The 22,594-nt window shown below is 39.9% G+C and overlaps 1 protein-coding gene across 2 annotated transcripts in view; it reads left to right on the top strand.

Annotated features, from left to right (window-relative positions):
• The window catches only part of LOC107675326 (collagen alpha-1(II) chain-like), a 41,712-nt gene that overhangs the window by 6,203 nt on the left and 12,915 nt on the right, over positions 1-22,594 (top strand). For both annotated transcript variants that reach the window (XM_016469624.1, XM_016469625.1), the window contains 32 exons: positions 334-387; positions 618-719; positions 1,210-1,287; positions 4,279-4,323; positions 4,877-4,930; positions 5,252-5,305; positions 6,213-6,266; positions 6,463-6,516; positions 7,801-7,854; positions 7,957-8,001; positions 9,202-9,255; positions 9,821-9,865; positions 9,981-10,034; positions 10,334-10,432; positions 11,590-11,634; positions 11,859-11,957; positions 12,658-12,711; positions 13,439-13,546; positions 13,772-13,825; positions 14,350-14,448; positions 14,533-14,586; positions 15,262-15,360; positions 15,532-15,585; positions 17,230-17,283; positions 17,367-17,420; positions 18,628-18,681; positions 18,797-18,841; positions 18,931-19,029; positions 19,211-19,318; positions 19,640-19,693; positions 20,728-20,781; positions 20,862-20,915. In XM_016469624.1, coding sequence (XP_016325110.1) covers positions 334-387; positions 618-719; positions 1,210-1,287; positions 4,279-4,323; positions 4,877-4,930; positions 5,252-5,305; positions 6,213-6,266; positions 6,463-6,516; positions 7,801-7,854; positions 7,957-8,001; positions 9,202-9,255; positions 9,821-9,865; positions 9,981-10,034; positions 10,334-10,432; positions 11,590-11,634; positions 11,859-11,957; positions 12,658-12,711; positions 13,439-13,546; positions 13,772-13,825; positions 14,350-14,448; positions 14,533-14,586; positions 15,262-15,360; positions 15,532-15,585; positions 17,230-17,283; positions 17,367-17,420; positions 18,628-18,681; positions 18,797-18,841; positions 18,931-19,029; positions 19,211-19,318; positions 19,640-19,693; positions 20,728-20,781; positions 20,862-20,915 — 2,088 coding nt within the window. The remainder of the gene's footprint in view (positions 1-333; positions 388-617; positions 720-1,209; positions 1,288-4,278; positions 4,324-4,876; positions 4,931-5,251; positions 5,306-6,212; positions 6,267-6,462; positions 6,517-7,800; positions 7,855-7,956; positions 8,002-9,201; positions 9,256-9,820; positions 9,866-9,980; positions 10,035-10,333; positions 10,433-11,589; positions 11,635-11,858; positions 11,958-12,657; positions 12,712-13,438; positions 13,547-13,771; positions 13,826-14,349; positions 14,449-14,532; positions 14,587-15,261; positions 15,361-15,531; positions 15,586-17,229; positions 17,284-17,366; positions 17,421-18,627; positions 18,682-18,796; positions 18,842-18,930; positions 19,030-19,210; positions 19,319-19,639; positions 19,694-20,727; positions 20,782-20,861; positions 20,916-22,594) is intronic.

The raw sequence follows: 22,594 nt of genomic DNA on the forward strand, positions 1-22,594 counted from the left end.
GTGTGTGTGTGTGTGTGTGTGTGTGTCAGCTACTTCACCCTGAAACTGCCACAGTGATCCGTCAACACGGCACTAATGAAGTCTGACAGATTTCTCAGTGGATTCTGTGGATTTTATCTTCTTCTCGTGTTTGTTTGAAATGGTAAAGCCTCTCCCAGTAATTAACACTGACGCTCTATTGATTTTTCCCCCAGGTTGTGGGACCGAGGGGACCAGCCGGTCCTATGGTACAAAAACTTTGGCATTCTTGGGATTCTCTAGGTTTGCTTTAGCAGTGGTGTTGCAGCATGCTCAGAAACACACACCGTTTACTTTCTCTCCTTTACCAAACAGGGACCACCAGGAGAACAAGGGCCACGAGGAGAGAGAGGAGAGCAGGGGGAGAAGGTGGGCTCCACTTCCTGTCAGACTTTCTGTTGTGCTTCAGGCTCCTCTTGGGATTTTCTCTAGACTGACAAATAAATGAAGTGAAGTAGACATACCAGGGCAGTACACACAGAAAACAAGACGTTTTATAAGAGAGGAACATATTTGTTATGAGGTTATTTTCATGAATTAATCTCAAGATCTTAATTAATCTTAAGTCATTTATTGCATTTCTCTGTCTCTGTCTTTAGGGAAATCCAGGCCCCCGTGGCAGAGATGGTGAGCCGGGGACCCCTGGAAACCCCGGCCCTCCTGGACCGCCTGGGCCAAACGGACCTCCAGGCCTTGGTGGAGTAAGTATTTGTGAGATTTATAGACACAGTCAGTCTCCATATGACTATAAAAAAAGGGACCTGAACCACAAATCAGATGATACTCACCTACGGAAATGCAATGAAATATGAAATACGCTGTCAGCTGATTGTGACGGGAGTGAGCAAACACAGGCAGATTAAGGGTGAGAGAAATAGGATGAAAAAGAAAGGGGGGTGTGAGAGTTTGACAGATGCCACATGTCCTTTACCTGCATTCAGCAGATACTCTGACAGCAGTAAGAGAAGAGAAGAGCTTTTCAGACTGTGGCAAACACTTCACCTCCAGCGCTGCTTCTGTTGTATATTAATCAACCTTTGTTAATGAAGTAGCCTAAGGAGAATGTAGAGCTTGAGCAGACAGCAAGCCACATGTGTGTATCTGTGGAAAGTATTTTAGGCATATGTGGACTTGTGGATTGTATTTACGTTTTACATTTTGACGATGCTGAATGATTTTGCTCTTTTTCAGAACTTTGCTGCTCAGATGGCTGGTGGATTTGATGACAAAGCTGGAGGAGCACAGATGGGGGTGATGCAAGGACCAATGGTGAGCGTCACACCTGAACGTTTGCAATGGCATCTCTCTATAATCGTAATTTTGCTATTGAAAATTGTACTGCATAGAGCTGGCCTCATGTTTTGCTTAGTTTACAATTCATAGTGTAATAGTCTGATTATAATGCATCTTGTTCTTATTTTGTTTTAGCAGTAAACACTAAGGGTTAGTGTAAAATGTCACTGCTCATTACCAGCGATTCTCGATACAAATATATGCTTCTTTGTTAGTTCATGTTGGTTAATGCATTAAGTACTGTTAACAAATGAGACCTTATTGTAAAGTGTTATCCTTTTTTCAGCATTACTGATGTTTGATTACGGTAACACTTTAGATTAGAGAACACTATTCACTATTAGCAAGTTGCTTATTATCATGCATATTACTAGCATACCGGCTGTTTATTACGCTTATTCTGCGTGAGCATATTTTAGATCCCTTAATCCACCCCATATCTAAATTTAACAACTACCTTACTAACTATTAATAAACAGCAAATTAGGAGTTTACCGAGGCAAAAGTCATAGTTATTAGTTAGTTAATAGTGAGAATTGTTCAGTGAACTAAAGTGTGAGCTTGATTATTATTGATGACATGATAGTTCTAATCAGCTGCATTCACACTAATGCACAGATCTCTTTGGGTCAAACTGTATCAGATCATTTGTCCCATTTGTTTACAGCTCTTTGACGCATCACTGTCTGTATTTACATTAATTTCTTATCATAAAAGCATTTTGAGATTTGCATGTAACCATTTCAGACAGCATAAACGATGCATTTGTGAGGCATTTGGAATGAAAAACACTCAACACCTCACAAGTGCAGCACTGAGCAAAAGTCTGGGTCTTCTATAAATCATATCCTGTGCAATGAAGCCTGCAGTCGCCCTAGTAATTCACTTCGACCTCTCCGAACTATATGGAAGTTTAGATAATTGTTATAACTGTTAGTTAATAGTTTTTTTTTAATGTGTGTTTGTGGAATTGGCAGAAAGCAGATGAGTTGAAATCATCATCCCCATATTGACCCTATTGGCCCATCATAAGGTCAGATCAGTGAGGCCTACGATCAGTCAGTTCCAAGATCAGGAGATTTTCATCACAGCACAAGGGTTAAAAAATCCCACCCAGTTGACAGCCAGATAAAACCAGAAAACTAGTCCCATTGATGGTTTCACAAGCAGTGAACTTCACAAGCACTTGCTAGCAGCTTAATGTATGTTTTGAACTAGAATGCTGTTGTCATGACCAGGTACATGAGGACTGTAAGGGCTGAAGGTAGACTCAGTAAAAACGGATTTGATTATCTTGTTTAAAAATTGAATTAGCCCATTCAAAAAGCTGTAATCAAATTAAATTTTTTAGCTAGTCAGGTGGTTTTCTTAGATACTCAAACCTTAAAAATGTTAGGTAGTGCATTAGTGCAGTCACACTATGATTACGCTGCAACATTTTGTGGTATTACAAAGAAATTGAAAAGAAAATTGCAGACTACTCAAATAAGTTGTGTAGGATTATATTGAAAGTACATCCACAGAAGCATTTGAGAGATGAACATTATAGGGAAATCGTTTTTTTTTTAAGTTGAAAAAGGATAATTTTTCTTAAATTGGTGATAGTGTATAAGATATTAAAGAAAAGTGCTCCAAGGTATTTGTTAGAATATTATGTACTTGTAAGAGAGGCTCTACAAGGGCAAGTAGTAATGATATTTATCCTTGTAGGTTTAAGAGTGCAATGGGAAAATTTGTTTTTTTTATATACTAGCTCTGTTGCCTGGAATAATTTACCTGGGTGTATTAAACAGATACAAGTTGATAGTATTTTTAGAAGGGAAGTTAAAAATGGCTTTTTTTTACAATTGATTTATAGAATTTTGTTTGGTGAGTTTATGAACTGGATGTTGATTGCACTCCATTTATGATTTGTTTGTCCATTGTTGAAATACCGAGGACCACAATGAAAATAAGCCTATGGCTTTTTTGTGTATATTATGCTTAACAGTTTTGAAATGTGTATGAATAAGTCTTTATGGGCTTTTCTGCATTATGTTTTAAATTTTGTGAAATAAAACAAACTAAAAAGTAATTAACAAAAGGAATATAATTTAAATGGATTATTTTAATGCTCTTCAGCTAATCTAGATGGCTCTCAAAATGTTACTTTTTTTTCTCAGCATGCAAACATCTGAAACTGTATTTGTGTGTACTTTGCTGTTTGTCCTGATTGACATAAAGAGATTCCATAAGCCCCACGTTCAGCCTTCAGACGCCCAGCGATGTGACGTTCAGGGACACAGAGTGTTTTAATCATTCCAGGAAACTCCCACTGCATTCACTTATATATCCGTCTCTTTAAACAATAAGCGTCATTCAGGAGCTCGGCTCTATTTCAGTTTGTGTCGACTGAGATTTTTCTGTGGTTTCAGGAGAAGCTACCTAAATTCTAGTAAATATTAGTGCATGCATGAGTCAGCTACGTTTAAAAGTAACACGTCAAATATTATTACAAATACTCAAATGCAAAAGCTCCTCAATAAGAATGAAGAAGAAGCTCTATAATTTGGAAAATCACCCGCTTCAGAACCATTATGATTATTATCTGTTTGAGCATGGCTGATGGTTTTTTCTCAGATGAATTATTATCCTGCAGTGGATTCGGTGTGTACTGATTGACGCTTTTCTTCATGTCACTGGTGTAAAAGCTCGGAAACATTTAATTGGTCATAAGTCACAAGGCTTCAGAGCACCAAAGCTGATTTCCTGCGTGTGAAGCTGGAGTGAGTGTGTGGAATTCTCTAAGTGTTTCTGCCTCAGCGAGTCGCTCTGTTGTCCTGAGGGCTTCCCATGAACACCAGCAGACACCACACTCTCAACAGATCGCACAAAAGCACATTAGGACAGCACAGCTACAAAGCAGCATCTGCTCAACGGCAGTGAACGCATTCCCTGATTTCTGTTGTTATTCTGTTTGTTCTTCAGGGTCCGATGGGTCCTCGAGGACCACCAGGCCCCAATGGAGCTCCTGTGAGTGTATTTCCTCTATAAACACCTCATCCCTGTGACACATGCCATAATAAGTAATGACACAGCTGTAAAATAGAGTCAGTGTGTTTTTATCCTGTGAAAGATGTGCAAAAATAGTGTGTGTAAGATGATACTTTGCTTCCCGAAGATAATAATAACATATCACACACACGCAGGTTAGCACTAGTAACTTTCATCCTCTCTGTAAGCCGTAGGGCTTTGTCCTCATTCTACCATCATGCAAACAGATAATTCATTTCATCTCTTTTCTTTACACAGAGAATATGTTTTTGATATTTTTCTTTAAAAGTAGAGTTTTGTTTTAAGTGAAATAATGCTTTCTTGTTATTAATTATACTGTTTATATCAAGGGCTACATGAAAACCAAGTGATAATCTTGGAAAAAGTTTGTCAAGCAAACAAAGCAGCTTTTGCTCCAGCAGTCTAATAGTACTTCTTCTCACTGTACACTTACTGATCATATAAATATTGTTTCTGGCATGAGATTGAATGCACCATCTGTGATGTTAATTTGGTCTCGTTTTTGCTGCAGGGCCCACAAGGATTTCAAGGCAACCCTGGAGAAGCCGGAGAGCCCGGATCCTTCGTACGTATCCAAAAGACCTGAAACGCCCTTCATAAAAGACCTCATTACTGACCATTACACTCAGTCTCCCAGTGTGCAAATGCCACTTCATTTAGCCATAATAATTCTAATTGAAATAAGCCTCTAGATCTTGTGTTTAGGTCAGCGAGGTGCACACGGCTCGCTGGACTCGTTTATGTATTTTTGTAGTTCACAGACCACAAAATCAGCACTGAATACACTTCAGCGTTGTTCTCACCAAGCATGGAGTTTTCACTCGTATCTCAAATCATTCACATGTCCCATCCTCTCTAATCTCAGATTTCTGTTTTCTCTTGATAGGGCCCAATGGGTCCTCGTGGCCCCTCTGGTCCCCCAGGAAAACCAGGAGATGATGTAAGTACTCTCACGTGAACATCCAGCGGCGCGTTTGTAAGTGTGATTGACCTGCTTACACTGTTATCTGATTCGTCCTCATAGCGTAAATGCACATATACTCTTTATGCACATAGTAAAAGAATGTGTTCTGTAAAGACAAACGACCAAATCATCCACCCAACACTTTCTCATCGGCCCCTCTTGAAACGTGCGCCAAGGTGTTTTTCTCTGTTCTGGCGTCTCCAGCTGTTCTTCTCTTCAGACTCCATTCCTTCCATTTCTCTCGCCCACATCACACATGACGCACACACCGTGCTGAAAGATTTCTGTGTCTTAAAGTCACTGGTGTCAGAACAGCAGCAGATGCCTTTTAAATTAAGTTTAAATAATCGATTTTACTGCACTGACAATATTGGATGAGAACAAAATTTGAACCGAATCAGGATATTATATATCATAAAACATTTATTTCAGCTACTTATCGAGGCAACAAAAATAAAAACGGATTCAAAATATTAATAAAGATTACAATTGTATCTCAATGATACTAAAATAACATTGAATTGAACTGATCTGAATAATGACAGCTGAAACTGAATTTTTTTCCTAATTGATGAATTTGACAACATTACTGCTGTTATTATACTTTTTATCACTGTGAAGCAATCTGTATAGTATAAAGCACTTTAGAAATAGATAAATGTGAAAAATGCATCAAAATGATAGATTTTCTAAGCATTTGTTCACGGCCAACTGTGGCTCTGATGTTGAAGCATGAATGCAAATCTTTCATTTCCTGTTGGGTTTGTAGTTACACTTTTCTGCCACAAGATGACATTTGAGTACAGTAGCGCTCACTCGAACAAGTTGTGCTCAGAGTTTCATTTTAAGCTTCATGTACGAAATCACTGTGTTTCACTTGTAGGGGGAAGCTGGCAAACCTGGGAAAGCTGGTGAACGTGGACCTCTCGGGCCTCAGGTGAACCATTTTAAATGAAAACAGTGTTAAAGTGCTTGATCCATGTGAGAAGAACAGCGATGCAGTGACTGCTGCCCGCGGCTCTCAAGTTTTTGCCCAGATGTGAGACGCTGCTGTGGCCGCAGGCCAGAGAAAGAAAGAAGAGACGTCTGAATACTTCCACTCACCTCATACCTCTCTCTCTCTCTCAACACAGGGAGCTCGTGGATTCCCAGGGACACCAGGTCTACCTGGAATCAAGGGACACAGAGTTAGTGCACTTTTTCATCACCTGATCTTTTTGTGGTCAGTCTCTTAAGGCCAGACACTACAGGTGAATAGGGTAAACACTCTTAACTATCGACTTCCCCAGGTGCTTGATCACAGTACATTAAAACTTAGAAGTATTACAAAACTCAATTTTCACCAGATTTTTGGGGGAAAAATAGTACAAATCAAATGTTATATATTCCTTCAGAATATAGACAGGAATAAAAATGTTAGGTTTTGGTGTATGTAAGTGCTCATGAAGTGGAGAAAAATATCTTTAAAGATATGGGCTGAAATTTAAATCTATGGATGCAAATATATAAAGACTGATAAAATAAACACTTAAATGCATATTCTGGATGTTTCCTTTACACTAGTATGAAAGAAGACTTGCTGTAAAAGCAAAATAGACCAAAATCTAAAAATCTGACCAATGCGTGAAAAAGCAATGGGGTCATTCCGTGTCAAATTTCAGAAACTTTCTCAGCTTAGATTTTGCTAATATTTTTTCTAAAGAAAGATAAAAGTGTATAGTGAGGAACGCCAAAATATTAAATGTCACAGATGTATATTTATGGAGCAATGCAGTATTGTGTAGAGGGGGGTCAAAAAGACAGTTTTCACCTGAGATTCAGAGCCAAATTACAGGATGGTAAAAATTACTTCAGAAAGATGACAGCATCATGATGCTATTTTTCCACAGATATTAGCAGCTCTATTAGTAAAATATGTTTGCTTTGTTGCATTATGGGCCAATGGTGACAGTTCAAAAATAGGGAAAGAGCACTTTTCAAGTTTTTTTCTCCAAAGTTTGCATGTCTGTAACTCAAGAAGTAACAAAGATATCTTAATGTGCTTTTAGACATTGGGTCTTAACAAACTTTCCTTTTGGCATTTTCATATTTAAGGCCCTGTATAGTTCATTTCTGGATATATTGGGATCTCAATGTGGACCAGGGCTAAACTGTTCAATTGTACACATTTTCAGTGGTCAAAAACCAAATTTGGGTCACTTTACACAAAGATGATACTTCTTTTCTTTTAAAGAGGAATATTTAAAATTACATTAATGACATTTAATATTTTGGCTTTCCTCACTATACATGTTCATCTTTCTTCAGAAAAAATATTAATAAAATCAAAAATTAGAGCCGGGGACCTCTGGTTGAGTTGACACGGAATGACCCAATGGTTTTGCCTGTAGGGTCTCACCTCAGCACTATAGTAATGTCATCATTTAGCATCACTGTGATGACAGTATCACTGAAATGTGGTGTGTTTGTAGGGTTATTCAGGTCTTGATGGTGCTAAAGGAGAGGCCGGAGCCACTGGGTCAAAAGTATGACTTTCACAAATCACATTTCCACCATTACATATATGGGTAGTTCAGGGTTTGATGCTCGGTTCGATCCATCTCTCTCTCTCTGTCTGTCTCTGTCAGGGTGAGGCCGGGTCTCCTGGAGAAAGTGGTGCTCCTGGACCAATGGTAGGTGTTTGCGCTCAACTGCTGTCCTGTACAAATGACTGCAGCTGTAACTAGAAACCTCAGTTGTTTCTCTGGAATAAATTTGTATTCCTAACACACATGCAGCTGCAGTTTGTTTTAAACACCTGAACCGATGTCAGATTCAAATAAACATCAGTACACACACGGTAAACATTTAATTTCTCCTGGCAGTGTGTCAGAGTCAGATCATCTCAAGCTCTCAGACGCTGTTAAACAGACTGCCATGGGCTCACGCTCATCAGCATATATGAGACAAGAATGAAATAAAAGATCGGCTAACCTCTAATTATTTGAAACTAAACATGGATAAAACTGTTTATTATTGTTGGAACCCAGTCACTCACTAGCACTCCTAATGACTTATCTTGTGAGACAGCTGGTACTCTTATTAGATCATCTTGTACTGTTAAAAATGTAGGTTTTATTTCCAATTCATCTCTCTCCTTTCAGGCTCATATTAACTCTCACCAAATCAGCATTCTTTCAGTTACGCCACACTGCTCACCTCCGTCATTTCATTAGTGTCAAAAATGCTGAAACCAATATAGATCATTCAGTGTTGCTGCACCCAGACTGTCAGTCTCTCTGCTGTGTCAATAATATGTCTGAATTTAAACTCACCTGTTCTCTGAATGTTCTCATTTGTAAGTTATGTCCTACATCCCTTTGTTTTCTGAGTGTTATCTTTCGTATTTTACGTCCCGTTTTCTCATTGTGTTTCATTCAAAATTTTCACTTGTACTAGAGTTTGTCAGTTTTGTTTATTACATTGATGTTTTTCTTTTCTAATTGTATCTTTACTGTAAAGCATCCTTGAGCACTGGAAAGGCGCTATATAAATAAATCTTATTATTATTATCATTAGGAAAGTGAATAAATATGGCATTACAAATATTGCAACCAAATTTCCCCCACAGGAAAGAGCAAACGCACATGAGATCTCTTAACAACTCACAGACAGTAATGAGATCAAATGGAGACTGTTTCAGTATCTCAAACTGTGCTCAGATCTCAATATGAACTTGATCTGAGCTGCTCTCTACATCCCACTATTGACATCTGAGACAGTTCATATTCATTTAATAAATTATTTATTTGTGTATGTGTGTGTGTGTGTGTGTGTGTGTGTGTGTGTGTGTGTGTGTGTGTGTGTGTGTGTGTGTGTGTGTGTTTCTTCAGGGCCCACGTGGTTTACCTGGTGAACGGGGGCGTCCAGGATCATCCGGAGCTGCTGTAAGAATCACTCACTTTTTCATTAACCTTCTTTCTTTCTTCTGTAGCACACTGACAGATATTTGATATTTTATAAATGTATTTCTATATCTGTCTCAGTAGATAATAAGTTAGTGTCTGCGTCATGTTTTCCTCTTGTCATGTTTCTGACCCCACATTTGCACTACCGCACTGGTTGGCTTGTTCTGCCTATGCATCTCATTCTCAGACGTGGGAAGTAAGCAATATGACGTATTTCTTTTTGTGCGTTAACATTTCTAGCCACTCTAGTTAAATGGAACAAAACCAGAATCTGTCACACAACAATAGTACAGCAGCATATGTTAATATGAGTTGAAATATACAGCATCTACTGTTTCAGTAATAAAGTAATTGATTAGATTAGTGTTTTGCCCTCTTCTCGCAATGGCTGTTGATGCTGATCCCACAAATCTATATGCTGTGTCTCGATAAACGATAATAAAATGATAGCTAGTATCACAAGATGAAGTGTTTCACCAAAACGCTTGTGGATTCTGTGAGGATGTTGATAATTTGAAATGTCTGTGGTGTTGTGTTTGATCAGGGTGCTCGTGGGAATGATGGTTCACCCGGCGCTGCTGGTCCTCCTGTAGGTTTGAGGCTTCATCATCTGTTGCAGTAACTCTGCATGAATGTTCATTTTATTTGAGGATTGTTCGAGTAACTGAAGCACTGTGTACAATTCGTGTTGTTTGTCTTAACAGGGTCCAGTTGGTACGGCTGGCGCTCCCGGTTTCCCAGGATCTCCCGGTGCTAAGGTGTGACTTCTCCTAATTCTTCCTTTCTCTGACACAAATTAGACATTATCATAGATATATACAAATAATAATAGCAATTCACGAATGTTTTGAGAAACCGTCGTATTCACCATCAAATATCAGACTGTAAGGTCATTCAGATTCTCATTTTTCTGCTATTTAGACCACTTTTTATGACCAAATGAATACAGATGAATGTACAACCCAGGCTCTAGAAATGACATTTGAAAATGTTGCTGATCTTGAGAAGAAATAGTCGTGTGTAAGCAGTATGTATCATGTTGTTTTTTCCTTCATAGGGTGAAGCAGGACCTACCGGAGCCCGTGGACCTGAGGGAGCACAAGGACCCCGCGGAGAGTCTGGTGTCCCCGGATCTTCAGGACCTTCTGGAGTCTCTGTGAGTAACCGCTAAAAAATTACTATTGTCTTACAACAATCGAAAATGACTAAAATTACTATATTGTTCGATCACCATCCTCACTGTGCCCTTGAACGACGTCAGAGACCCCTCAGGTTACTCCAGAGGTGTCGTATGTCACTTTGGATAACGGAAACATTCTGCTGTTGACATGGCCAATTAAATTAAGTTACGCCCTGCAGATGCAGCATGACTTTGACTCATGACGTGCCGTTGATGATTGATGTCGATGTTAATGACCACACCATTTCTCTGCAAGAAAGAGCAGAGGTCAAGATTTGGTTTTCTGGCATAAGCTGGTTTAGCCTGACCAGATGAATGGTGTCCAAAACCTAAACTCTAAACTGTTCAACTAGACCAGCCAAACCAGTGGAAACCATCATGGTGGGCAGAGTTTACTCAGCAGTCTCAATCTTACATTAAGTTCCTTTTGGATTTGGACATCTCATTTCCACCAGCTGATGGTTTAAAGAAGAAATATCTGTCATTGATGCCACCGCTCAGGATGGACGGCAGTGAAGGGTACAGGACTGTGTGTTCCAGTCCATGTTTTCTTGACGTCATTTTCTCACAACTCCAGAGTGATTCGTCACATGACATTTACAGCTAAGATAATTGGCTCAAAGGTTCTGAGCAGTGAATGTGATCATAATGGATGGATCGCTACAGGTACTGTATTATACAGGCATTATATTGGACTGGACAGTCAAAGAATACATGAAGACTTATTAGAGGCAATCAGCAGAAGACAAGAACAGGAAATCAGATTCAGAAGAAAAGCACACAGTAAGCACAACAAGACACAGCGACCCCCCAGTGGTTGATGGGAGAAAATTGGTTCATTTTGTCCATCATCTCAGGAAAGCAAGCAATGTAGCTGTTTGCATTCCTCCTGAAGTCAGCAGTGGTGAAGTGTACTGTGGACAGATGCCAGGAATTGTGCTGCTGAATTGAATCCATTTTATTTTGACTTGGTAATTCTACATTTATGCTGGAGTTTTGCTGAGGAGAGACTTAACAAAAATAGATTAAACAAAAATATTGCTGCTTAAATCTTGTTGGATGTGTAGGAGGAAACACCTTTGTTCTATTCTTCACGGTGACTCTCTGACTGTGTGCTCTCACTCAATCTGCAGGGTAACCCTGGTACTGATGGCCTGCCCGGAGCCAAAGGATCAGTGGTACGTACATGTGCATGTAAAGAGCCATAAGATTTAGTATATTTGTGATCCACTGGGAATGAGCTGTTCTTTAATAGTTCATCTGAACATCATTCCTGTTTCAGGAATTTTTGTGAGAAACACTTGCATTAATTTGATTCTCTCAAAGCAGCACAGTAGATAAAGTGAGGGACTGGAGTTCTTTGTGAACCTGTTTTCACACACTCATCTGTGTCGTCTCTTAGGGTGCTCCAGGCATAGCTGGCGCTCCTGGTTTCCCAGGCCCTCGCGGCCCTCCTGGACCTCAGGGAGCGACTGGACCTCTGGGGCCGAAGGGACAGTCTGTGAGTTTCTGTGTTCATTTCAAATGATCTTCCACCAGTGAGTAAGGGATAGTCTTCAGTCAAGCATTCTCCTCTGCAAAATAAAGCCAGACATTTATTTAGCAAGAATGACTGATTGACTGTACATTAAACTGCTTTAGACTACTTTAAATTACTGAGTGAGTTCTTGTGGTTTCATACACCGTACGCAAATGACCAAAGCAAACACAAAACCATGACATCATCAGGGACTCTTATGATAAGTGTATCAGAGTGTGTAGATGAGCTAAACTCTCCAGCTTAGAGATGAGTTCAATGTGACAATGTGGTAAATGAAGTATTGCCCTGTGCCATAATGCACACTTAAACATTTCACAGATCTGTTTTATTTAACACACATTAAACCTTTCCAGGGTTGGTTGATATGACAATATATATAATTGTCTATATATATATATATATATATATACAGTATATATAGTCTTATTGTTTGTAATTTTGTTCTTATTTTTATTAATGACAGTATTTTTGGTGTTGAAAAAAAATAACTATACATCTTTATAGTGAAAAAAAAAAAGACTTCTAACCATAGACCCTTCAATCCCATCAGGAAACTTCATTCAGAACATCTTCTGGTCTATTTCTGAAAATGCTGATAATAGATGAGATCATGAGAATACATTTACTAATTTGTCTGACTTTGGTGTGTGTTTGTCTTTAGGGGGATCTGGGTCTCGCAGGGTTCAAGGGTGAGGCTGGTCCTAAAGGAGAAATTGTGAGTTCTGTTCCTTACATTCACACTAGAAGTTATTCATAGTCATTTAACTTCATAAATAAAAACTTCATAATCTGCAGCACTGTATTCTACAAACAAAGCTGAAATACAAGGAGCGAATGGACTGTAAACACTTCTTTCATAAAGAATGTTTGCTAACTTAAAGAAATGTCATATGAACATAATTCTTAAAGTTTACATTTCTTTTTAACATGTTAAAATGTTACTTTTTTAATATATATTTTTTTAATTATATATTTTTTTCAGAACAAGGTACATTGGAAGTATTCAGTGACAAAAACACTTTCATTCTTTCATTCATTTTTCACTTTTTCTTCCCATAAAGCCCCATTCCAATATAACCATCTCTTATCTTAAAAAAACAACAAAAAACAAATAAAAAAAAGGGAGAGGGTGCCAAAGAGGGAGGACTACATTCTTCTCGATGTGTATAATTAAATGATCCCATGTTTTGTAGAATTTTTTTTTAAATAATTTAAATTAAAAGTAACCAATCTATTAATTTTACAGTCCATAGCATTTAAACCTACTATCAGTGTTTTTGTGCTGTGTATGTGAATGTAAAGGCTTTTAGCGTATCTGTCAGAGATTGCAGTGTATGAAAGTTCAGCAGCTGGCTAGTGCTTTACGTGAGTTAAATGTGTTGCCTTACGGCTGTCATAGTTAAATGAAAATGTGGGTTTTAAATAAAGGATGGTTTGTTTAGGGTAACGCTGGGTCTCAAGGTACCCTTGGCCCTGCTGGAGAGGAAGGGAAGCGAGGACCCAGAGGAGAGCCTGGTGCTCTTGGACCCCTCGGGCCGTCTGGAGAGAGAGTAAGACACAGCTTCTTCTTAATACATATGAACTTCAACTGCTTTTCTTGAGTCTTTGCTACCTTCTATATGTGACCCATACGAGGAAATACACGGAGGTGTTAATCAGCTCTCTTAAGGACAGTTTAGATCGGTTAGATGGGGCTGGTGTAGTTCTTTGAGATGAAGCTTTATACTGCATCATGTTATAAATAACATTAAACAAGGATGACATGTTTTCTGCAGGGAGCTCCTGGTAATCGAGGTTTTCCTGGACAAGATGGTCTGGCTGGTCCAAAGGTGAGATGCCTCACATGTTCGTAATACATATCACACGTACAGTCTTTCAGGAAAAATAGCATTTTACTGTTCAGAGATCATGTTAAGAAATTTTGGTAAATAAGTTCTGGCAATGTGCCTGGAAGAGAAGTAGCGTTACCAGTAAATTACTGACAAAGTAAAGTTCTGACAGCTGTGTTTCTCATGTCGCAGATGAAGAAAATGCAGTTTAAAGGTAATTTCCGGTGATTGACATCAGAGAGTTTAGCGGTATTTTGGTTCCGATGTGTGAATGGTATCTTAACATTTGGCAGAAAGGGCAATTCAACAATTTTACAGCAATCAACGAGATGTAATGTGTGATGGTGGCTTTTGTCAAAATGTCTTCCGCCATATGCAGCTCTGTGCCCTTCAGTCTAGACTCCATTTTACTACATTGCAAACAAATGATTAGTTAGCGCATGGTTATGAAAGCATATCATGTATTACTTGATAACAGCATGAGTTCAGTTTCTGCCATTGTGTGGCGTGTGTTTGTGCTGCAGGGCGCTCTGGGCGAGCGTGGAGCTCCAGGAGGGTCAGGGCCGAAGGGAGCCAGCGGAGATCCTGGCCGGCCTGGAGAACCGGGTCTGCCTGGTGCACGGGTAAATCAGTCTATCTGTCTGCAGTGTGAACTCAAACAGGTTTGATACTGATTTTACATGCTTGGCATAATTCTGGCTATGCAGGGTCTGACGGGACGTCCAGGTGATGCTGGTCCACAGGGCAAAGTTGGTCCCTCTGTGAGTAGACGCTGTTTTACACGACTATTTTGTTTATATTTTGACTCTATGGTTAATTGTGAATTTGGCCATTGCAATTATAATTTTGACAGTCTGCTCTTTAGATGTCAGCCTTAGACATCACAATACATGGAAAAAAAATAGTTGGTGAAGAAACTCAGACATTGCTTGTAAATCTTACAAATAATTACAAAGAAAGAAGTGGCAAGTGACATGAAACTTTGAAGCAGAAAGACTGAAGTAGACTTTTCTTCTAAATCTGTACTCCAGTAATCTTTGTTTTATTCAAAACTTGGAAAAGTAGCATAGTGAAATGGAAAAACATGTTCTTTGTGAACCAGCTCTTAGTCTGTTAAATGCCTAAAGTCTATTGGTTCCACACCAAAAACAGCCTTGAAGAGTCTCTGTGTGTTAGTTATCCACTCAAATACAATCCACTCTGATACAAAAGAGTGAACACAAAGTCCTGATTCTGTTTAAAATCTCAGGCCCCGGTCATAGGCCATGCTGCTTCTTGTGTACATACCATAGAGGGTCCTTCACTTCCTACTTCCTGTCATGTGATCTCTCACAAAAAGACTCACAGTTCTTTAAGACGAACACACACATGATTAAGAGGAGCTGCAGTCGTGTGTTTGTATCCTGAATAACTGCAGTGTTCTGTTGAGGATGTAGGGCGCTGCTGGTGAAGACGGTCGGCCAGGACCCCCAGGCCCTCAGGGTGCTCGCGGTCAGCCTGGAGTGATGGGATTCCCTGGACCCAAGGGTGGCAATGTACACAATAAAACTCTTGTTTGTGTTACAGCAACTTGAATGTGTACATCACTGTTCTTTTTTGTTATTAGTTTTGTTATTATGTAAACACGTTTGCATGTATTATTACTCTGCATCTTAATGACTATTTAATGACGGCAGTTCATATCAGGCGTCTTCCTCTCGCTGCAGGGTGAGGCTGGGAAGTCTGGAGAGAAGGGACTCGCTGGAGCTCCTGGTTTGCGTGTAAGTTGCTCCCTTTGCTTTCTATTATCCTCAACACATCTACACTGCGAAACAAAGGAACAGCTTGACTAATCTTCAAAGTGACTGAGCTTTGGCCAGAACTGCTGGTCCTTGTCATTAGCAGTGCCGAGCTCTCTTGGCAGGGTTTCTTGGTCATTTCTTTCTTCCAGGGCTAAAACGGTGGCTTGTTTTAAAGAAAACTGGACATTTGATCTTGTATATTTCAGTCAACTTTATCATTTTTCTAAACATACATTTGGATAAATGGTAATTTACTAAGTGGAAAATAGTAAGTGAGATATTATAAAGAAAACATGCTATTTCCAAAACTAGTGATTGGCTTGTATTTCAAGTCAGATCAAAGCGTTATGGTGATGTGCACAGAGCACAGTGGACTATGTACAATATAATTGAATACTTGAGTGATTCTTTACATAGCTACAAACCAGTCGTTTGCCGGTGAAGGTCGTCAGGGATGTAACTTGTGAATGTGCCAAAGTTTCAGTGCCAGAGAACTCTTTCAAACACATTGGAGAGTTTTGTTTGAGGACTGTGTGACACTGAGTGTGCCGTTATGTGTTGCACGCTGGTCTGGTGTGTCCTAGCACTTTTAAAAAGACATGTATTGGCCTGCTTGCATAAAATAAAAATGTGGTTTTACATTTTGGTCGGAGTCCTATAGAGGGGCTCATTAGTTGTCATTCATACTGCAGTGCACTTTTTTCCTCCGTCTCTAATTGTTTGACGGGTGAATTTGGTGGAAATCATCTTGACTCTGTCTGTCTATTATAGTAAACTGGATGTGTTTTGCACATTTCATCATTCATCTTTGTGGCTTCAGTTGCAGATGGATAGAGGAGATACTGGTACTGATACTGGTCCACAACTGATAAAGTCATTTGATAGTTAAACATCCAAAGCAATAGAGAAACACTTCCAGTTAACTAGAATCGTTCAACACATTGAATGATGACCTGGAGAACTGAAAACGCAGACCCTTGGCATTTTGACTCTTGATTCATTGATTCAGCTCAGATGTGTTGAGCATTATTATCCTGGAGTCTGGGATTCATGAGGGGAAAGTGTTTGAACCATATGATGCGCCTGGTCTTGTGAAATTTTTTTTTGTGATTTTCAGGTTATTTATGATGTAGTGCTGCGTCCTAATTCTGCTATCATGAACCAGTTTTGATTGGTGAATGATTATTCCTTGTGAAGTTGAAAACATTTTTTGGGAAATATGCAGCATTTGACAATGCTTTGTGTGGCAATTTTGATCTGGACAGTAGGCAGAAAACCCCATTAGGGCGTCCTAAATGATCAGAGCCTTGACATAAGTGACCTGCAGCACTATGAGGACACACCTGTATCACTATTTCTGAAGAAAATACTGGCACAATAGTGCATTTAAGAGGCTAATCATACAACCAGTGTAATCAACCTCAGGATTTTTCTCCAAAAGGTTTGAGGTGTTTTCCCAGTCGTCTAACATCCGTGCTGTCTGTCTGATGCTGTAATTAGGGCAGCATTACAATATGTATACAACAAGCAACTGCACAAAGGCTCTTCACACCTCAGCTTCAGTTCTGATCATGCAACACTCTGCACTGTCGTGATGGAGTGACTGATCTCTGTCCTCTGCAGGGTCTGCCCGGTAAAGACGGTGAGACGGGTGCTGCCGGACCCCCTGGACCTGCTGTAAGTGTGTCTGCACTATACACACGTGTCCACGTTACGTGTTTATGAATGAGAGACTGATAATGATGATGGGATGTTGACAGGGTCCTGCAGGAGAGAGAGGAGAGCAGGGTCAGCCCGGACCCTCTGGCTTTCAGGTGAGTGTGCAGATCAATGGACAAATGTTAACTGTTTCCATGCTAGTCTTACTCAAATCAAGAAGAGTGTTTAACATCAGCGAATCAACCTAACTCCATTCATTCATTTCTATGGGTTAAATCAGCTCTTTAAGGTAACAGTTGCAGGTTGCCTCTTTTTTACTTTCACAGTCATTGTAAATTCACTGTCACGGCTTGTTACTTAACAGTTAACATTAACAATTCCAGCAACAGCAATATTATGAGAGATATTTATTTGTAAAAAAAATCATTCTGTAGGCAAAGCTAATTATTCCCATCCATCTGGATGACTGTTGAAGTCGATCATTAATATTCCTGTTGATGGTAAATGATTTTGAACCTCTGTATGATCTTGTTCTTGACAACAAACACATTGTGAGAAGATTCATGATTTGTCTACATTTAACAATTTATTTAGTTTAATTATCATAAATGAAGAAATGTAAACAATACTGAATATAAAGTTGTACTTACTCTTCAGTCCTTTTTAGATGTAAGTTATTTCTCAGGAGCTCATGAGATCATTTCAGAATTTACAGGCGTTGATCAGTGATTTATTGCTTTTGAAGTCATTTTCTTCCACTAACCTGAAGAAGATTCCCAGCTGAATTTCTTCATTCTGAATTGCATCACAGTTAATAGCCGACCGTGTTTTATAATGGATGAGCTAAGCAAATGATCTTTTACAGACATCATTTTTTGTACAGATGTTTTGTTATTTGAACCATTTTGCGGCTACTTATCTTGGCCAGGACACTTCTGAAAAAGACATTTTTAATCTCAGAAAGTTTATTTTCTGGAAAAATATGGACAATAAATCATAAAATCATCATGTGCAATAAGTGCCATCCCAACAGGGCATTAGTTCAGATCATGTCTTTGCACATTATGATACGGGACCTGTAACAGTATTATTATATGACATAATGAACAAATGAGTGACACGATTAACTGCTACTGGGAGTCTTTCTGAAAGAACTATCACTTAGGCTTCTGTATGTTTCAGGGAATCATCCAGGTCCTGCAAATAATACTAAGATTAATGGAGGTTACAAAGGACATCCTTTAAATAGATCTGTAGTGCTACTTGAAGATTTATTTTATCAATAAAATAATGAATAATTTAATTGAACAATATGTTTGCATGTCAAAGCATTGTGAACAAACCTATTTTTGATGTTTGTAGGGTCTGCCCGGACCTCCTGGCCCTCCTGGTGAAGGCGGTAAACCTGGCGATCAGGTGAGAGTTCCTGAATGTGGCTGCTTTGAAGAAGAGGAAACCTTGCTCTACATGTTATTCTGCTGGCTGCACTTAGATGTGTAATGAAGCCTCGTGTCTGTCTTTGCTCATTCAGGGTGTTCCAGGAGAGGCTGGTGCCGCAGGGGCCACCGGACCACGCGTGAGTCTCAACTCCATGCTTTCTCTTTGGTTTGTGATTACTCGGTATTGTCGTGTATTAAAATGCCCTGCGCCGCTTTTCCTCCTCAGGGTGAGCGTGGTTTCCCAGGAGAGAGAGGAGGTGTGGGGCCGCAGGGCCTCCAGGGGCCTCGAGGTCTTCCAGGAACTCCAGGAACTGACGGACCCAAGGTGAGCAGATCAGTCAGTCCAGTACAGACAGGCATCACCATGATCACAATACAGCAAAATATACCGTACTGAGGTCTCAAATCCTGACTCACTCACATGCTTTATGATAACACATGCTACAGCCTTCACTTAATGTGTGCTTCGAGACGCAATGAGCTTGTAAAGATCTGGTGCTCCGTAGGGTGCCGTCGGCCCAGCGGGATCTCCTGGTGCTCAGGGACCTCTAGGACTACAGGGAATGCCTGGAGAGAGAGGGACATCTGGCATTCCTGGACCAAAGGGTGACAGAGTAAGTGCAACGGCAAAACACCTCTGTGATATTTATTCAGCTCCACCCTCTATGAGACTAGGCCTGTGTCTTTTTTAAATGAAGAGAAATTCACGTTCATGAAACTCTGTTGTTCCGTTACCTACTGCTTGATTATGAAGGTGAGATTCATCGATGCTCCAGCTGCTTTGCTAGGAGAATGTTATAAAATGACATGTTAGAAAATGTTAGAAAAGCACTAGTAAAGCATAATTGCTTATTTACTGCTGTGTGTGCAGACATCTGCGATGAAGGTACTGTAATGGATATCAGTCATAAGATTTGACTGTCTGTGTATCGCAGGGTGACAATGGTGAGAAAGGACCTGAAGGAGCTCCTGGGAAAGATGGCGCAAGAGTAAGAATATTGAGCATCTTTTTTTTTCCTCTGATAGATACTAACACAGGGTTGATTTTTACATCTATGGATGGCTGGTGTCTTTCACCCATTTGTGCGCTCATGGGCGTGCTGGTCTAAAAAAGAGGTGTGTTCAGGCGCATTGTTGGCGCGTTGCTATTTTGAGGAACTGAAAATAGGCTGCGCCATAGACCAACTCAAACCTAGCCTAAAGTCTGCCGCAATATTTTTTCTTTCTTATTTAAAGAGCGCGTTAGTAATATGCGCCTATAGGTGGGTGCACAACGCGCATACACTTTGCTTATTACACAAACAGGGACGCGCAGCAGCACACAAACATTTTTAAAAATGAAAAATTACATTCCGCCATGGCGCGAGCGCAACTGGCTCTTAAAGATGATGGGAGATGAGACTCTGATTGGTTTATTGCACATTACGCCCAAAAAACACCCATTACTCGTTAAGATAATATGGACAACCCGTTTAGACCATACGCCGGGCACGCCGACCGTTTTCCCGTCGTTAAACTAGCAGAAGTGGATTCGGACACGCCCTGAGTGCACCTGCGCCGTGCACTTTAGACCATGCGCTTAGATCATTAAAATAGGGCCCACTGTGTGTGCACAGTATGTGTGCGTGCATGTGCAGTGTTGCTGTAAAAGCTGCTTCTCAAACTACTGCTGAACAGTGAACTACATGTCTGATTTGGTTTACAAATGGCGATAAGAAGAAATATGATTAAGCCATACTTCTTGTGCAGCCTTCAAGCCACTGGACAACACTGGTCTACATGATATAACTAAATACATCAACCAAATGAATCCTGAGTAGCATGTGTGTGTTGCAGCGGGTTAACTGCATGAATATGCCAGTATGAGTTCAGTTCTGGATGAATGCATGTGTGAATTCATATGAGTGTGTGTCATTTCTGTCAAACTGCTCTTCTGTAGAGATGATAATAAGAGCCTTTTTTAATCATTCTACTGAAGTTTATGAACAGGAGTGGATGAGGAAGCTGCTTTGTGTCTTTCCAGGGTTTAACGGGTCCAATCGGCCCCCATGGTCCTGCGGGACCCAACGGTGAAAAGGTACTAAAGTTATCAGTTTATTATCAGTTTGTTAATCTGTTGAACATCTAATATTAATCACTACCCCGTACATTTCTCAGGGAGAATCTGGACCTGCAGGACCGTCTGGAGCTGCTGGTACTCGTGGTGTTCCTGTGAGTCTCCCCCAAACTATATCAGTATTCAGAGACCTGTGTTCAGAATAGTGGCATTTATCTGCTTTCCATACATTCTACATTGAAGTCAACATATTTCTGCAACTTGCGTATGTAACTCATTGCATGCAGTAATCTTCTGTTGCTCAAAGATGAAATTAAACTTTGTACGACCTCTGAATTTACATACTGAGAAGTTTTATCTGTCATGCAGTTTTGTCATACTGTGTCTCTCCTAATACACCAGACATGATATGACACATTTGATAATATAATTCTAGTCACGTTCATTCTTATGTTCACTGGAAAGGGCAGTTGTTTGAGACCCGAAACCATGATCAATGCAATACTGTGACTGACTAAGTTTCAACACAGGATCAAGTCAAATTGTCAGCAGTTAAATTTATATAACTCAATAATCCACATACAAAGTTAATTCAAAGTCTTTTCAAAGTTTTTTTCTTTTTGTTTAATCAAATGTAAATTCAAGTCCCAGTCACATTTTCTTGGTTAAATAAACTTTAATATTATATTTTATATTTTTACATTAACACTGTAATCAATATTCTGTGTATTAAAGCCAAGTATGAATCTCATCAAGTTAGTGTTTTTAAGCATTTTACATTTATTCCAAAATAATAACTCAAGGCAGTAACAATTTAAACAATTTATTTTATTCGTGAACTTATGTTCAGCTATTTTTTTAATACTTAACTTTCAACTGAATTTTTCAGATCATCAGTCATCAAAGCTCAGTAAATAACGGTCACAGACACAGAGATTTACTTTAAATTTGACCAAGCTGATTACTCACTAAAAACTCTCACAGATCATGTTTTCAGGCCTTTTTAAGTCTTATTTTGATGTAACAAAGTGGTTATATCTAAGTGTGTGAATTGTTTACTTTTTTAATTGTCTTCCCATTAACGCCATTATATAGTTCTTTCAGACTGATTTGCGAACTTGCAGCGCACACAAACACAAGAGGCGGGATTTATCGCATGAACAAATCACAGTCGAACATAACCAGTCAGATCCAAATCATATCGCCATGGAGGCATTGTCTCCTCTCACGTGATTTTCCCTGATTCATTCTCAGTTACCCCCCACCAAACTAACCGCACGCTTTAGTTGGTCTGTTGGTTAAAACTCAATGAGCTCAGGGGAGGCGAGAGAGATGCGGACTCCTGCTGTAACTTTACCTGCTGGTGTCGCTGTTGGACAATGTTTCTTTAGAAATCTGAGTGATTTATACACTTTTTAATGTTATATTTTGTAATATTTGCATTTGTACTACTTTTTTTTTCTTATCCAGTATTTTGAGGAGGCACTACCTCCATTGCGTCCTCGGAGGAAACGCCCCTGATAGATAGATAGATAGATGGATAGATGGATGGATAGATGGATGGATGGATAGATGGATGGATGGATGGATAGATGGATGGATAGATGGCTGGATGGATGGATGGATGGACAGACGGACGGACGGACGGACGGACGGACGGACGGACAGACAGACGGACGGACGGACGGACGGACGGACGGACGGACGGACGGACGGACGGACGGACGGACGGACGGACGGACGGACGGACGGACGGACGGACGGACGGACGGACGGACGGACGGACGGACGGACGGACGGACGGACGGACGGACGGACGGACGGACGGACGGAC

This window comes from Sinocyclocheilus anshuiensis, unplaced genomic scaffold, assembly GCF_001515605.1.
Source record: "Sinocyclocheilus anshuiensis isolate Anshui unplaced genomic scaffold, SAMN03320099.WGS_v1.1 scaffold1948, whole genome shotgun sequence".
Classification (NCBI taxonomy): domain Eukaryota; kingdom Metazoa; phylum Chordata; class Actinopteri; order Cypriniformes; family Cyprinidae; genus Sinocyclocheilus; species Sinocyclocheilus anshuiensis.